Raw genomic sequence first — 17,571 nt, forward strand, 5'->3', positions numbered from 1 at the left:
CATAGCCTTGGTGCGAAAGCGCAAAAGTTGGTTTATCGCTCGACGGCAGGTAGCACTTTGTATACACGTGTCACACGCAGAAAGTGAGCAAATTACTGCTTTAAATATCCGTGTCACGAGCCATAAAGCACCAAGTGTTGGCCAACGCGTGCGTATCTCGTCTCAACGTGGCTTACCATTATGTCCGCGCTCGTTCTCGTGTTAAGCGTGCGGAAAGACGGGGGCGTTGTTCGTGCAGGGCTCGTTCAGGCGGCCCCCGTTAACGGGACGACGAAGGCTCGATGACGACGGTGAGCTGGCTCGTTCCGTTCGAGCAGCGGAAGAATTCATTTGGCGAACGTTCTCACAGAGCCAGCGGGGAACGGCCGCGGGGCACGCCGATGTATAATGTCACACATAGTGCTCGACATCCCGATCAGCAACGACAGGCCAGCTTCTAACCGAGCTCCGCGTTCGCGAGGCGGAAGTGCTGTGCCCGGCACTCGAACCTCCTCCCCCCCCCCCTTTTTTTTTGTTTTTTGTATTCTGTTCTTATGGGTCGTAATAGCAGTGCACTACCATCACACGGCTGAAAACGAAATGACCGGCCAAGCGGTCGATACGTTCCCACGTGCGATGCCTTCTTGATTCATCAACCCATTCACTGCCTCACTGGAAGTACAATGCGAGAAGGCGTGCCGCGTTTCGTTCTTTATAGTTCCGGGTCGTATCGTGCGGCCCTTACAGCGGCAAAAACGGTCTCCCCTCCTCCCTCCCTTTTCTCCGGGAAATGTAGTCCGCGTCCTTGAGCACCGAGGATCGAATGAGCGAAGCGCGGTAGCTGCTTGTTGTCAATGAAACGCCCACAGCGTGGCGCACGCAGCCTTAAGAAAAAATGAAAAAGGACGCTTTGGCGGGGAAGATCTATGACTGACACCGTTGTTCAAACGTGGGCGTTGGGCGGTGTAGCTGGGCCGCTATTGCATAGATTGTCAAAGCCAAAGGAAAAGGGGAAAAAAGAAAAGAGGAAACGCAGAGCAACGTCCCAAACGTCCTTACTGAGCGCATCGCCATCTTGGCACCCATCCAGATACGCGGCTAGCAGTCAAAACAGAGCGGCTCTCTACGAGCGCTTGAGGGACTTCAATCAATTCGGACAACAATCTGAGGAAGCCCTTCTCCGCGATGCGCATCCACCCGCGCCTCCGAAAGAAACTGAAAATATGGCGAGTTATTCGAGATGCTGCCGTCTGATGCTTTTTTCATCGTGTTCCTCTTTCGCGCTATGAAGTCTGCTCAATGGCTTAGTATTGCTTTCTTCAATAATACGTGTGGCCTTGATCGAAATGTTCTATAGGGAAAATATTGTGGAAATGTGCCTGGTAATAGGCACATTTCACCAGGCAAGATCACCAAAGCTTGTCGCCTTTGCCGTCTTGCTCTTGTTACGCGTTTGGTACATTTACAAGGACAATTTAGTACCGCGTGTCGTTTTCGAAGGCACTATTATAGTACTATGAGGAACCTCATTGTTAAACTTACTCATCGTGATTTTAAACCTAATGGTGTGTACAGGTCTAATTCCACGGAAATGTTTTGTCAGGTTCATTTGCCAGCTCCTACCGGCACTCAGCAAAACGAAGGGTAGAAAATTTTGCAAACAAATATGTGAATGAAGGTTGAGAAGTTACAAACGCGCAACGGAGTGATCGAACAAAAAATGGCAGGCGTAACTTCAAGCTTAAACAGGAAGACAGCGGTTTGGATTAGGCAGCAAAGTAGGGTAACCGATATTCTAGTTAGCGTAAACAGGAAGAAATGAACTTGAGCAAGCCACATAATGCGCATAGGGCAGATAACCGATGGCCTACTAGAGTTACAGAATGGGTGCCTGCCAAGAGAAGGGAAGCGCAGTCGAGGACGGCAAATGTCCTTCGTTGTCGGAAATAACCCGATAATTTCTGATTTTCGGGCCCCCGAACAAGCTTTATAAAACCCCGAGTTAAGCCCGATTTTCCCCCGAAGTTCGCCCTTTCGTAAAAAATAATAACTGCAGATGTTACAAAACAAACGAATGCTGCCCACCATGTGTGGGCAAGTGGTCCAGGTATATGAAATTATTAATGGTATTCATAATATGAATATGGTATACATATGCCTTCTTTTCGCTTAACACTCATGCGCAAAACGACATATGAATATATTCAGCGCCTGCCGGCCTTAAGTTAAAGAGTGCTTGTTGCGTTTTTAGTAGCTGCGTTTACACATACGACAATGGCGCATCGCATCGCGTTTCACGCATGTGGCATTCATGTATATAAACGGCGGTAATGCGCTAGGAAGCGAACTCGGGGCTTATGTTGCTCAGCTGCGGCACTGAGGAAACATTTACCCGACTAAGTTTACCCAAGTAGCTTGTGTGTCGTGTTCACGTCGGTGAAGCGCGTTCACGCGCAGTGTGGCAACGGCAGTGAGGAAGACGACGACGGCCCTGACAACGTCGGAATGCCGGAGAGGCAGAGGCCTTATTTTACGAGCGATAAGCGGAACGGTTAATTCACCGGAATCGTTACAATCTAGCCATTGAACTGTCTGTCCGTATTAGTAGAAGGACGAGGTTCAGAAATAATGGCAGTTCCCAATGAGTGAACGAAATCGCTGACGAAACGCGGTGCAGGTCACACGTCAGGTGCTAATGTTCGTTGTCGTACTCTTACGCTCTTCAATTGCGTCTGCATGAAGGCGGTAGAAGGGTTGATCATATGCCCCCCCCCCCCCCCCACACACACACACACACGCGCGCTATATATATATATATATATATATACACTAACCACTTACGCTCTTTGTCAGCGCTTAGTCCGTTCAAATTCCGTTTGCGTGTTACTCTCTTTATCCCCTCCCCCCTTCCCCAGTGTAGAGTAGCAGGCCAGAGCAAACTAACGCTCAAGCCGACCTCTCTGCCTTTCTTCAAATAAACCTCTCTCTCTCTCTCTCTCTCTCTCTCTCTCTCTCTTTGGCTATGACATGTACCAGCCAGCCCAAGCTAACACCCCTTCACGACCTCCTTGAGGCATATTAATGTATTACTGTATACGATGTCGTTCGTTGTATGCGACAATTGGGTTTCACACTGCTTTTAGTGCCTCTCTGTCTTTGCTAGGCATGAAAAATGAACGTACCCTCGCAAGTAAGGTGCACCTCGATCAGGCCGTCTGTACGCCCCGTTGTGCCAATACTAGGCATTCTTGTCCGGCACAAGAACACGGAAGCGGAGACAGTGGAGGGCGGAGAGCCCTTCTTAGCAGGGCGTTAACCGAGAGACGATCAAACGATGAACCCTGGTCTCCCGTGGCAACGGAGCGTCCGGTCAGCCGCACAGGGTGCTATTATGGCACCTCGTCGTGCTCCCATATCGAAGTTGAGCCGATGGTCGCATTAAACGGGCATAGAGACATCGAAATTGCAGATTTTGCGTCTGCTTCAAATGACAGAAGCATGTGATTTCGATTTCGCTCAATGTATTAAAATTCTTGTCCCGCCGATTTTTTATGAGCCATTCGGAAGCCCGAAAATTGGCTATAGAAAAGTGGACGTTTTAAAAAAGGACTCGTGTCTTATGGAATGGTGGCACTGTACATCGTATAATTCTTCACTTTGCACTTAAATGTACATACAGGAAAGTTCAAACAATGAGTTCTTTCAAAACGCAATCCAAACAACACAAAGTATTCCCAGAAATATGGAGACTTCGCAGTCATCAGCCCGGCTCCCTCATTCACCCGCTATTAACTTTAAAACACAGTCGCGATACATTTTGTAGCCTTACTCTTTAATCGTATCATGGATTACTGCATATATTGTTAGGCCTTAAGTTTGCCTGTATTTGAGTGTAGACTTCGAGATCGCTGTCACTGCAGGTGATCACTGTCACTGGCGGACAGGTGACCGCTCTCGCGCTCCTGCCACAGCCGCCCAGCACTGCCGACGTCCCTCTACAGCCCGGTGGTAAATTCTGTGGGCAACCCCCCTCATAGTCTCGAGTTAACCGTGACCTGCGTCAGCTGAACCCATCTATGCCTGCGAATTTGCTAATCTCATCACCCCACCATATCATCCCCCGCCCTCGACTGCGTTTTCCTTCTGCTGTTACCTTAATATTGACCGCCGGACATGTCTTACGCAGAATATGACTATCCGGACATCAGTTCTGCAAGGACTACTGACATACCATTAAGTGTAGGTCCTAGACCTCGTAATTATATAAAGAAATTTTGGCAGGACTCGGAGCGCCCTAGATAATGTACTGCAATAGCTTTTCTACGAAACAGCTAGTTTCCGTTTCGTTTCCCAGACATCTCACCAATTTAACGCATGAGCGGGACATTGAAATTTTCTGAGTTCTCCCATCAGCACACATTTCATACTTCGCACGTACGAATGACATATGACAGTAATGTAACATTGTCATATCGTCCACGTTCCTTAGGCTGCTCGCTTAAGATACTGACCCTGAAGAGTATAGAGTTGTCACGCCAGTAATATTAACGTATTGCCGCGCGCCTTTCTTCGCATTCAAGCTAGGGCACAGTCTTCAGGTGCAAGTATATTAGGCGCCTCTTTCTCTTTATGCAGATTTTCATCGCTCGCAGGGCGGCAATCAAAATGGCGGGTTCAAAGCTAACTATAAGAGCTCAAAAAACGCGAAACACCCGCCGCGGTGGCTTAGCGGCTATGGTGTTTCGCTGCTAAGCACGAGGTCACGGGATCAAATCCCGGCCGCGGTGGCCGCATTTAGATGGGAGCGATATGCAAGAATGTCCGTGTCCCGTGCATTGGGGGCACGTCAAACATTCCCTGGTGGCCAAAATTAATCCGGAGTCCCCCACTATACTGCGTGCCTCATAATCAAATGGTGGTTTCGGCACGTAAAACCCCAGAATTCAATTCAGAAACGCGAAACTCGGAGCTAGACAATTGCTGAAGAAGAGGGAAGCATAAGCGTTTTCTTCCCTGAAGCACCCTCTCCGCGGTCGACGGGAGCTTCTGCGATAAGCGGACGCACGTTTCGCTAAGAACGCGCCACTTAAAAGTACCACTTGAAATACTGAGCACGCGAGCAGGTTCGAGCCTGGACTGTGTTTATCAGCTGATACAGAAGCTGCTTGCTGGCCCGCCGGGGCGCGTGTTGAAACGGCGTCTTTGTGCGGTTCATCTCTGGACACTATACGTTACGTTGAGCGAAAAGATTCGCTGCTGACACAGGCGCGGCGCCTTACAAGGAAAGCGGCGATTCGCGCCAGCGGCGGCATTTTTCTTTCTTTGTCGGAAATCTCTGCGTTCCCGTCGAACTGGCGAACATGTCTTCGTGTGCGATTTGTAAGGTGCCCGGGCGACATGCGTCGAGAGCTGACTTCGCTTTGACTTCTTCCGGCGCTGATGCTATACCGTGTGGCATATAGATACTGGTCTTCTTCGTTGGTATCCGACTATCGTGTACAGCATTGTGCCTTCCTAATGGTGCGTCTATATTGGAGCAGCAAGAATCTCCGTGCGGCGGACATTGTCATCGTCAGGTAAGGTAAAACTCATCCGACCCACGATTCGGGAAAATCTTGGTGCTTCGAGAGCGAACTTGCATGGTCGCTTGCCGCGGCGGCTCAGTATACGCGTATATGTCTTGCTGCTGGGCACGAGGTCGCCGGTTCGGTTCCTGGTGACGGCGGCATTACGATGCAGTCCGAGTGCAAAAATTCAGTACGCACACGTTTAATAACTGAGTACAGATAATCAAAATTAATCCGGAGCGCCCTGCCAAGGCGTCCCCCTTCATAGCGCTGACGCTGTCTTGAACACCAAACGAAAGTAAACTCTGTATGTTGCATACTGTAATTAATGCATAAATTTCAGGGCCATTTGACGCGAGGAAGCAAAGCAGAAGGAACGCACCCCCATTCGTACCTTTCCTTCTGCTTTTCATTTTTTCTTGTGTTCGATGGCTTAGACCTTGCCTGAGATCAACTACGAGAAGCTGTCTGTTTACTGCATGACACCATGCCCTGTTGCACACCGGCTCCATTACCATCCGCAGTTTACTGCCGCTTCTGTGTGGTATAGTGGCGGCACAGCTAGAGTTATTTAGCACTGTCGAAAATTGCCGCTGTGTATGAAAAGTTCCGCGCTACAAGGAGATCAAGTTAAAATTATGTGGGCAGTTTTTTTCCTAGATGGTTTTGTATAATAATATCTTCAGTGCACCTTTGTTTCCTAACGAAGTGCGTTATATGTGGATTACTTGTATTCGTAACACGGGAGATATTTTGAAACAGATAATTGGCCACAAAAGAGCGTCCAGCTATTTCGCCGCTACGTGATTACCTATATCTACCTTTTGCACGCAGTTTCTTTCGCTGGAGTTAGCATTGTAACTGTGTACCGTGCACGAGCTTTAGCCATAGCGCGACGTATACACCGTATACCGAAAGACGAAGGCGCGAGCAGCAGTGCTATAGCGGTGACATTTTCTGACGTTAACCGCAGTGGACAGAAATTGTATTGCATACACTATAACCGTATTTCACTTACCTGCTGACACAAATCTGCCGGCAGTCGTATGATCACCACGAAGGCTTTTCCTTTCTTCTTTCTTCCGGGAACAGTTGTTCACCACGAGAGTGTTTCTAGCCCGCTATTGGTGACCACAGTCTCTCAGGATATCGCTACCAGTGCTGCTATTCCCGGGTACCTCTTAAGACTATTCCTGTATCCGTTTTCTCTAGTAAGGCTGCGGTGTGCTAACGCTCTCTGCGCTCTTGGTTAACGTGGTGGTACTTCGGACGCTGCGTTATTACAGTCGTTGAAACGTTCTGAATAACTTGTAGGGAATTTCGAATGGTACATCGGATATGTGCAAGATGATATCAGCAGTGACAGAGCTGAGAACCTTGGAACGCCGTGGAGCTTTGAGAGATGCCGTTGTGGAGGGCTCCGGTTTAATCTTTAGCGCCTTGTGGCTTTTTACTGTGCACTTAAATACGCAATTATAACCACGCAGACGCCTTGCCAGTGATTTATACACACAACCCCACCACCCCCCTAACGCCTCCCCATGCTGGATGATTCCGACACCCCTACAAAAATTATTCCTGACCTCCCCCCCCCCCCCCTCCCTTCTTACAGAGAGCTAGGCACTCATCCTGGGGAAAAAATTACGCTGATATCATGCACTGTGGTAATTGCTTTAAGAAATATTTACTTTTTGTGGAAGTGGATGCTACGTGGCCCTAATTTTGAGACCCAATTTTGATGTTCAGTACGCAGACGACAGTGCTACACTACAACCTGCAGGAAGCGGAGAACCCTTGACGTCGTGGTAAACGCTAGACACGTCCCTATGTTTTCGTCTGTGCAACTGCTGGCGCTCAGAGTTGCGTGCCGTACTATAGTCATGGTTGATGAATAGCTACAGGTATTTCACTGTCGTCACTCCGTCGCATGAAGCTGCCTCTATTCGCAGCTATCAAAACAACGATATTTCTTGTGCCGATCCCGGCGTCACTAGCACCTGATCCATGAACAGGATCTTAACATCAGATACCTATAGATATCGCATGACGCAGACCCATATCGACGCGCTCATGAAAATTTTTATCGAAGCTCCAAGTATCCCCAATATTAGGAACGCAACAGACGAAGAAAAGGAGGAATATTTGCAGTTTGTGGACCGAGCCTACATGATGTGGGCCAAGAAACCATGTCGGGTATTACATACGTGCGAGGTGACACGGTGCATCTGTGTAGTGTGTGTAGTCCCAGATTTCTTTTTCTTTTTTTTTTTTTGAAATATTATTTCCAGAATGGGGCAGCCACAGTAGGCCTAGTAGTTTCTTCGGATATTGTATGTACCGGATTGTAGCGGACATGGTGCGCATATATACTTTTTGTTCTTAGTTGTTTTATTTTAATTGTGTTGTTTAAAGTATATGGCTGCTCCATGTCAACTGTGCTTAGTTTATTTTTTTTTTCTCGTGCAAAGTAGTATTGTACTTAGTTTTGAAAATGTCTGCACTTCGTTCTATCAAGACTTGTAGATTAAGAACTCGCTTCACTTTGTTCTGCGTAAAAAAAAAACGATAAATTTTGTGCAATAAAATGAGAACTCTGAACGCTGCCCCTTATGCTCTTCCGATATTCAAACGTGGTGACAGAATGCCATGGGTGTTTAAATATAGTATTGAATTTATAATACCGCAAAACGGAGGCATACATTTTGTGCCCGCCTGTCTCCACCTTCACTGTAGTATTCATTTATTGCGCAACATCAGTTCGATATGCACCAATAAGGACGAACTCTCTTGTGACGTGGTTTAATATGCTTGCTTAAAAGGTTCATTAGTGTACTTTTTCTAATTAGCAGCTTTTCCGTCACCATTTGTTGAAAAAAGGCATTCAGCCTTAATTAAATAAAACAACGTAAAAAGAGCGCTAGCCCCTTCAATCTCTTCCCCCTCCCCCGCCCCTCGGCCTTTCGCTCAAAAAAGGTATAGCCAATAACTTCGTATCCACTCCCCCCCCCCCTCTCCCGCGTTCTGTTAACACCTCCCCCCCCCCCCCCCCCTAAAATTGAAATTCTGGATAAACCCCTGCGCTTTGCATTACGCTCCCGACGGAATTCGGTCGCGGCGGTCGAGATTCGAACCAGCGAGCCTCGTGTTCCAGCAGCACAACGCTGCAGCTACCGAATTAACGCGGTGGTGATAAAAATGTACTGATCTTGCGCACGCATCGAAAATAAGGCACGCTAACAATACACCTGCGAGCATTACCGTGCTCATTGTCTTCGTAGACAAGATAAGCGGTCATGGTTTTTCTTTCCTTTTTTTTATCACCGTTCTTTGTGTCTTTGTTCCGTCACAATGCTGTGCTTCCAAAAGTGTCGTTGCATTGACAGTGTGAAACTTGTCCATATCTGTGGTGTTTGTGAAAGCCTTGTAGCACTTCTGTGCCCGTTGTTGAATGTGTAGTGTGCGCCGCCACGTTAACGTACATTTTGTGTCGGTTAGCGCGGTAACTTGCGTGTCATCTCAAAAGTTCGGTCATTTATCGGGAAAAGTAATAAGAGGTTTTATTTTGGGAAACATCCATGAGAAAGGCGTAGGAAGGGAAAAATGGGATATCAATTACCGTAAGACGGGCTGCGATAGGGTGGCCCAGGACCTGGCGGCAGTCAAAGGATGTAGAGAGAGAGAGCGTAGAACAGATGCAATGGGGAAGAGAGGAAAGCGGGAAACAAGATTGATGAGAAAAGTAAAGAACTGTGTGACCGAGGTTGAACGGGCAGTTCGAACGGGCTGTGATAGGCGCATTGGCCATGGTGTAGCAGCAAACGATGGGTGATTAGTGAGATATGGGGCGTACTTGTGGGAAAATGGGCGAGGGGAAGAGAGGCTAGACAGAGCACGCTGACTCGGTGCTCGCGTGCTGCATCATCGTAGCCCCGCGCCGGCGGCCGAGGCGTCGGACCGGCTGCGCCCAAGGCCCGCAGCCGCGCCGCCCTCGACGACACCAGCAGGTAACGCAATGGCAGCTACGGCGGTGGCGTCGGCCGAGCCGGACGCCGCGTCCAACGCCGAATCGACCGGCCAGCGGACACGCCGCCGTAAGAAGTGAGTTGACCTACCACTGGACGATGTCGTGACGCCAACTGCTTGCCAAGACCATCCTGGATACCTGCAGTGCAGCTAAAACTATTGCAGCCAGAACTATTTCCAGTATTTTTGCATTTATAAGAATATTTATAATCGCCCTTAGCTGATAGCGCAATACCGCCACTCCAGATTGACAGGTTGATGAAATCAACGTTACTTTTTTGCTCGACAAATCACAGTGATCAATGAGATATTTTGTAGCTTCACAAATTATTTTTTACTCATGTCGTCAAGTAATGTTCATTTAGTATAAATCTGATACTATAGTAGCAATATTGAAAAAAATGGTTCGAGAAGGTGCTACGAGGTAGTTAGCGCGTTGTTGGGCGCATAGCGAGCGTTTCACAGCATTCAGTGCCACGCGTGCAAGTGCTCAAGCACTTGCACTTTCAGGCATGCAAGTGCTTCAGAACTTGCATACCTGAAAGGACAGTGCAAAATTTGTGCGTGCTATAGCTCCCAGACGATGGCGCGTATTCTTGTGCACTTGTGGCTTGTGTACACATTGAGTTTGTGTCAGTTCTGTCTTTAGCATCGTTAATGTTCCGTACGTTTTGTGCGAAGTGCTCGTCTCTCTTGCGTAGTGTGCTCTTTGTTGAACCACATTGCTAGTCATTGGTCATACCGTGTTTGTCCGAATAAAACACCGTTCTTCTTTTTTTTCTTTTTCGTTTGTAATTATCGAGAGCACGCAGCAATTCTCGTTCAAACCTTTCTCTAAATGAAGCGTGGAAATTTGCCTTTAACTTTTCAACCATCGCTTCAGAAGTGCGTCCAGCTGAACCTCTAGGCATGGGAGCTCTGATGGAAAGCCAGCTTCTCGACATAGTGAGGGAAAATAGACGCACACGCTGTGGACCCGGGGCGTTCTGCAAGAAAGCAAAGGTGCAATGAAGGGGTAAATGATGAACGACACAAAGCTAGCAAAGCTGTCTAACATCCTGGTAGCTGCGCAAACGCAGCTGCTCCCGGCAAGCGCGTATGGCTTTTTTTTTTGAATATTGCATCGCTGTTATTTTAGAGCTTTAACATAGCCTAATCTGTTACCGCGATTTGTGCCTGCCGCAGGTGGTCCGCGATAAGGAAGCGCGATATACGCAGGTAGCCCCCGCACGAGTACGAATTGATGTATTGGATCCGACATTACTGTATGCTGGAGCTTATTTAAAGGCCGCGACTGCGGTTGCATATGTATTGTCAGTTCGCGTTATTATAGTCATAGATATTTCTTTTTATCGCGTTCTGTTCTTGCAAAAAGTATTATAGAATAAGGCTGTCGGTATTTTTTCTGCTTGCATTTTAGCTCTTGATTCCTTTTTTTTTTCATTGTTGTCTTTACGATTACCGCTGCGACTGCTTTGCCTTAGCTAGGAAGGCACGAAATCGCCATAGTGCAATGTGTCGACTACACACTAGAAGTTATCTTGTATCAGCGTCATCATCTTAATATAGGTACACTAAAGAATAACGTTTGATTGTCGAAGCTGCGCTTCTAAAATATAAGTTCTGTTTTACACAACCACAGGATGCTAGAAAAGATGCGAAAGCGAAATACAGGTGGCGGGAACAAAAGGGAATATTATTTAACGCACGTTTGTAAATTGAATTTCTGTAATGCCGTAAATGACATACTTGCCTAAGTATTTTACTGCATTCTTACTAAAACCTCAATATGGCAAGTTTGAAAACCTTTTATGCGCGAAAACTGCCCAAATACGGAATGTGCTTTGCGATATATGACGGCATGCCATTTTGCCATTTTGGGCGCGAAATTAAATGAAAGATGTGCTTAAGTATGTTTGACCGCAATACATATGCGTATTGGGGTGAAGCAGTTTGCAAATTGTGTATTGCGGTGAAGCAGTGTGACAGAACCTAATTAAGGCGGCATTCTTCAACGAGTGTCGCTATTTTACGGAGCTTCAGGAGCTTCAAACCTAGTAGCTGATTAACCGTAACAAAAAAAAAAAAAACTGAAAAAAAAGAACGCGCAGTGCGCGCCGAGAAAAGTGCATTGCAGTGAAGCTTACTAACAGTGGCAAGAACGAACTACCGTGCAGTGAAGCATATTAAAAGTGGGAAAGAGCGAACTTGGCATGTCGGGTTAGATCATTGCAATCACAAATTCATCCTTTTCATATATCTGCGCGCGAGTTAGATTAGCACGAGTCACCGTGGATAGAAGACCAATTCTGCTCGCATCTACCTGAACGCTTCTCCTTATTTCGTTACCCTTTGCTGCTCCGTGTATGAGAGCCTCACGGGGCCTCTATCAAAATAGGTACAAAAGCAAGTTGTGTTGAAAATATTCACAAGCAGTAAGCTAGCACAACCATGTCAAATTTAGCCCTTTGCAACTATGGGCGGTGCATGAAAAAAAGTAATCCATGACTCTCCAATATCAGTATGCATCACCGCAATCGCACTATCTGCGCAAGCTGTGCGCTACTTTTTCTTTTACTTTTTTAAAGTGCCGTTTTCTTTGCTAACACTCGCATACTTTCCTGACCATGACTGCTGCTGGGTGCTGCTGCTGTCTTGCCGAATAGCTCACACTTAAGAAAATAGTATAAAAAGAAGACTGAATTACATGCCCAATGGTGGGTTCGAGCCTTGGTCCACCAGCACCCGATGCTCAAAAACTATTAGGCCGCAATGGTGTATACATTTCTATCGCACCAATGCCAACTAGCTCTTTGAAATGATCTCCGCGTGCGTCACATAATGTAGCACGGGTGCGCGAGAACACATGTGCGCACGCCAGTTTCCTTTACGCCAAAAATGCAGGAATGACATGGGTAAACTTATAGCATTTGATCAACCGCTTCCTAAAAGCTTTGCTTCACATAGATCCCAAGATGTGGGTTGGATCTGCATAACTTTTTGTAGTTAATCAATTATTACTTGTTAGGTATTCAGTATGCTTCACTGCAATACACTATTTACGAAGAATTCTTTAATGCAATGCACGTTTGTACTGAGGTGAAGCTGCCTGAAGTGCATTTGTCATTATGAAATGCATATAAGACCCTTGCCAGAAGTTTAACCTTCATAGGCCCGGCTGCATGCCATCGAAACCCAAAGAAGTTTACCGAAACAGACTCTTGAAAACTCTTTCTCGTGTTTCTGCTTTTGCAAAACGCCACCTTTATATTAGCCACTAAAGCAGTAGCAGCGGCAGCAGTAGTAACTTTTCCGGGGCAGTGTTGTTACAGATACAGTGGGCCTGCTCGCGGGTTCATGATGGGGAAATTTGAAGTGAAAAAGTGAACCCCTGTCAGGGGGGGGTGTGGCGCTCTTTCACAAAATGACCCACACTTCATCACCTCCAGGCATTAGCTTCTACCGGTTTGCCAAGTCCTAATGAAACTATCAATTCTTTATTTATTCTGTGGACGGGGGAAAATCTCAACGAATTCACATTCTTCAAGGAGTCTCTGCCTTGAGTGTCGATTGTGTTTGCAAATTGCCAACGTCTGGCATGAAGAAAGCCTGAGTGCATACCTTGTGCAGGAGGAAACCTGAGGGCTCGCCAACTCTCCAGGTGTCACTGCATAGCAGTCGGAATGAAGCTGTCAGGTGAGTTCGGGACTCGAGCTGTGCCGCTGCAGGGTACCCTGGCAAGCCCATAATAGGACACTTGCATTGTTACAGTGCTCCTGTAAAGTGTTACTCACAAATTGCTATGTTTTCACGCATGCAACCGCCAACAAAAAGAGGAATTTTGCCTACAAATGCAGTCTCACGAAAATGTGTTGAGCACTGCCGTGAAGCTGCGCCCGATGGCAAAGCCTGCATATAATAATTTTGCTCCGTATTCCTGTGAAACCACATTGGGCTTCAATGGATAACAGTGATAAGATAACCAACAAAGAGATAACCTTTATCTTTTTGTGCAATGATGGTGCACAATTCTCAAACATATATTGAGTAGGCTGACTTGCAGCATATACAATTAACTTGAAGGATCATTAAATGTTTCATATCATTCTAATACCTAGGTCACGCACAGTGCTTTGAACTACTGCTCTGCGTGAGTTGTTTTTGGACATCTTTCATTTTTAGCACCAATTAACCAATTCGGGCTTGTTCTTTACACTGCAAAAAAAAAAAGACAGCAGACTTTTGTGACTTTGCAGAATCACAACCATTTATAGCATAATATACTGGATGCAGGTGGGTGGCTTACCTTGTGCCCTGCCCAGCAGCTGTAGTTTGGAACAGTCATTTTCTGTAACATCACTTTCTGCATGTGCAAGTTTGTGGCATCTTACTAGATGGGAGTGTGATGAAAGATACCATTAGGTGGTGCTTGCTACTTGTTTATTTTGCTCTCACATTTTGTCGTTGTCATTTCTTGCACACAGATAGATAGAAGGAATAAAGAAGCAACATGTCATATCTGATACAATGGTAAAATGTATCACTGGAAACGATCACTGCAAACTATAATGCATATGGAAGCAACCTTGAAATGGCATACAGTTTTGTGAAGTTGAAGCAAGCTAGGGCAAGCTTTTTTAAAGTAAGTTTAACCCTAAGGCCTTGTGAAATTGTGACAGTAAGTTAGTGCAAATGCCACTGGGCACCATTTGTCTTGATGCAAGTACAGTGTAGACCGCTTATAACGTAAGTCGCCGGAGTCTCGAATATCCGCGCTATAAGCGGTACCGCACTATAACCATAGCAACAATTTTCAAGGCCCGCACATATGCAAAACATGTGCACCGAGCCGCCACGCGTATGCGACAGTCGAGGAATGTGGCTAGAACGTTTGCATTCAATGTACAGTCGAATCTCGTTAATTCGAACCAAATCACGCGGCGGCGCCTCCGACCGGCATTGCTCCGGCACCGCCATAGAGTAAAAGCTTAGGAGAGACCCCTCAATGTCGCGCGCGAACAAAACAAAAAAGGAAAGAAAAAAAAACGCGGCGAAAATTTCACCCTCTCTCAAATGGCAAGGTCGCCGATTCTGCGTTGCGCCGGAACATGCGTGTACGTGCTGACGTCTCAGCCACGCTACCGTAGCCACGCGTAGAAAGTGGCAGTGAACCCTTCTTTCTCCTTTATGCTTCCTCTACTTTCTAGTCACGTGTTGACCTTGCACTAGAGTGTACTAGAATTGTCAAGTACACTCTACCTTGCACGCTGCGGCTACGGCGCAGAGGGAAGCACCGGCGCTGTCCCAGGCCGGCCAACGAAACTACCCACGCCGGCAAACGCCCGCTTCCCGATAACGGCAGAAAACGAAACTTCGGGGAGCTGACGCCGGGGGCCGGGCCGGCTGGAGGGGCGGCGCCTGCACGGCGGCGGGCAAACGCCCGCTTCCTGATAACGGCAGAAAACGAAACTTCGGGGAGCTGGCGCCGGGCCGGCTGGAGGGGCGGCGCCTGCACGGCGGCGGGCAAACGCTCGCTTCCCGATAACGGCAGAAAACGAAACTTCGGGGAGCTGGCACCGGGCAAACGCCCGCTTCCCGATAACGGCAGAAAACGAAACCATAGAATAAAGAAGACGAAACTTCGGGGAGCTGGCGGCGGACGCGCACGGTGACAGTCGAAAGTGAGGGAGCTAGGAGGGAGGGCGAGGGGAGCCACCGAAGCGGTGGAGTTGCCGAGGCGAAATCAGCTTCCCTGCTGCCCTCCTCCCCCACATTCCACGGTCTCCGCGTGCGCCCTTCGCCGGCCGTGCTGTGCCGGCGCCGCCCGCCCCCTGAAGTTTCGTTTACTGCCGTTATCGTGAAGCGAGCGTTGGATGGCGTTCGCAGTTTCGTGGCCCTCGCTGGCTATGCGCGCCGTGATATTTCATGACTCGCACTCAAGATTCTGGTTTGAGCCTCACAGGGTGTTCGTTCACACCACGTGCCCTTCTCCTCCACTTTGTCTCTCTTTCTTCCTCGAGCACTCCTTGGGGCGCCCGTTTGAGGGGAGCGTTCGCCGTCTCCGCTGACTTCCGTACTCCCAGGCAGCCGCACTGTAACCGGTATTTCGTTTCCCGCAACTGCACTATAAGCGATACGTGTATACATGGAGTGCTATGGGAAAATTAATAGGAGTTTGAAAAGACCGCACTATATCCGGTCCTGCACTATAAGCGGTTACGTTATAAGTGGTCTATACTGTTTTGATATTCTATACGTCTCCAGTGGTTGCGTAGCAACTGGGAACTTGATTGCTCCAAGGCACTTGGTTTTAATTATGAAGATCATGGGAGTGGGTCACTTCTGGGTTAAGACTGTCTTGTCTGAGTGTTTTGAAAAAAAATTATTTGGCACTCATTTAGATGTTTTCTACACATCATATTTTTGTGAATAAAAGCAACTGGAATGCGTAAAGTGTGACAGAAAAGCATGCATGGCTGTACAATCAGCTGGCATCAGCTGCTGCACTACGCTTTGGGTTTAAGGCCACCAAAAATGTATGCTCATCCTACTGTGCTTGCAGGCATGAACTCTGATTGCAGACTATAGAGACAAATAGAAAGTGCCACAAGAACACCTTTAGTCCATGTCCTTACCTGCACTACACACTGCAGGTGCCCATCACCATCAAGTCCAAGCCAAAGCCCACAGCTGGGTGCTCGGTCTCCATGTTTTGATGGGGATCGCACAGCGACCTCGGCCGGAGTGCCATCACTTGATGCTTCTTCAGAGAATGCGACTGCAGTGGGTGACAGCCAAGGATCTCTGGATCGAGCATCAGACTCATCTCGTTCTTCCCAGGTAACCACTTACTCTGCAGTTTGATTAAACCTGAATTCCATGGAAATCCACTAGAGGTATATCCATGAAAGGGAAAGTTGTCATTCATGTGGAAGTCAGAGTTGTCTCTCAATTCACCCGTGCCCTGCCACCTGCCAGACTCTTTGTTGGCTCGGCTACTCAAGTGCCCCAAAAAAGTGATGGCATCAGGTTTGATTTTTGGGAGCGGACGAATTCTACAGTAAAAATTTATTCGTGAGGAAGCTGTGTGGGTTCCTTTTGTAGTTTTGTGCTACATTTAGGAAGATGCCCACATTCTTTTTCATTATGATTACTTTATGAAAACGTTGGTGCAGAAGGTGTGTGTTGTAGCAGCCTCCTTGTTTTTATTGCCCTGAAATTTGGGACAAGAGTGGCAATGACAAGCCATTGGTGCTTTGTGTGGTGTTTGGCATGCACTTGACCATGCCAGTGTGAAGTCGTATGCAGGACATAACATGTACACAACAGCCGTTACAGTATTGCAAAACAGCTTGCCTTCATGTTGTCCCTGGCTGCTGCTTTATCTCAGTGCCCACTCCAATTTACACACGAAAGTATATGTGAAATTCAGAAAACCTGTTATCTGCACAAAAATGATTTCATCTTCATTGCAGTTTAACTCAACTTATTTAAGGAGAAAGTGTGAATATTTTGCACATGCCTGATGTCAACACTTCTGACTTTCTGGATGGCATGTGCCAAGTGCACTTGTGATTTACAAGATTTATTTCCTTATCTATGGAGCACATCTAGCAGAACCGCCTTTTTCTGTGTTCCTTGGCACCCCTCACTCATTCAGTGCATTTTTGAAATTTATGGCAATTCTCTTGCTATGCACTCAGTCTATGCACTCAAGGGCACTTAAGTTATCGTTTTGCTGAAGTAGCAGCACAACCAGGGACAAAAACATATGGACCATGATTTTCACAATAGCATTAGGAACAGGAAGTTAGACCAGATGGTGTGGATGCATAGTCTGAATTTGACAGGTGCGCCACAGTGTTTGCATGCTGATGTTTCGGATGCATGTGTCAATACCAAGTTAGAGACAGACTGTGATACAGTGTAGACCGCTTATAACGTAAGTCGCCGGAGTCGTGTATATCCGCACTATAAGCGGTACCGCACTATAACGAAAGCA

General features: G+C 47.3%; 1 protein-coding gene across 14 annotated transcripts in view; it reads left to right on the forward strand.

The window, feature by feature from the left end:
• The window catches only part of LOC119456345 (protein Aster-B-like), a 166,148-nt gene that overhangs the window by 118,429 nt on the left and 30,148 nt on the right, over window positions 1-17,571 (forward strand). For 10 of the 14 annotated variants that reach the window (XM_049669769.1, XM_049669776.1, XM_049669768.1 and 7 more), the window contains exons 3-5: window positions 9,474-9,644; window positions 13,200-13,265; window positions 16,223-16,409. In XM_049669769.1, coding sequence (XP_049525726.1) covers window positions 9,474-9,644; window positions 13,200-13,265; window positions 16,223-16,409 — 424 coding nt within the window. Of the gene's footprint in view, window positions 1-5,308; window positions 5,556-9,473; window positions 9,645-13,199; window positions 13,266-16,222; window positions 16,410-17,571 lie in introns of those variants that run through there. The other 4 variants (XM_049669775.1, XM_049669774.1, XM_049669779.1 and 1 more) reach the window with 2 other exon arrangements.

This window comes from Dermacentor silvarum, chromosome 6 (assembly GCF_013339745.2).
Source record: "Dermacentor silvarum isolate Dsil-2018 chromosome 6, BIME_Dsil_1.4, whole genome shotgun sequence".
In the NCBI taxonomy this organism is placed as follows: domain Eukaryota; kingdom Metazoa; phylum Arthropoda; class Arachnida; order Ixodida; family Ixodidae; genus Dermacentor; species Dermacentor silvarum.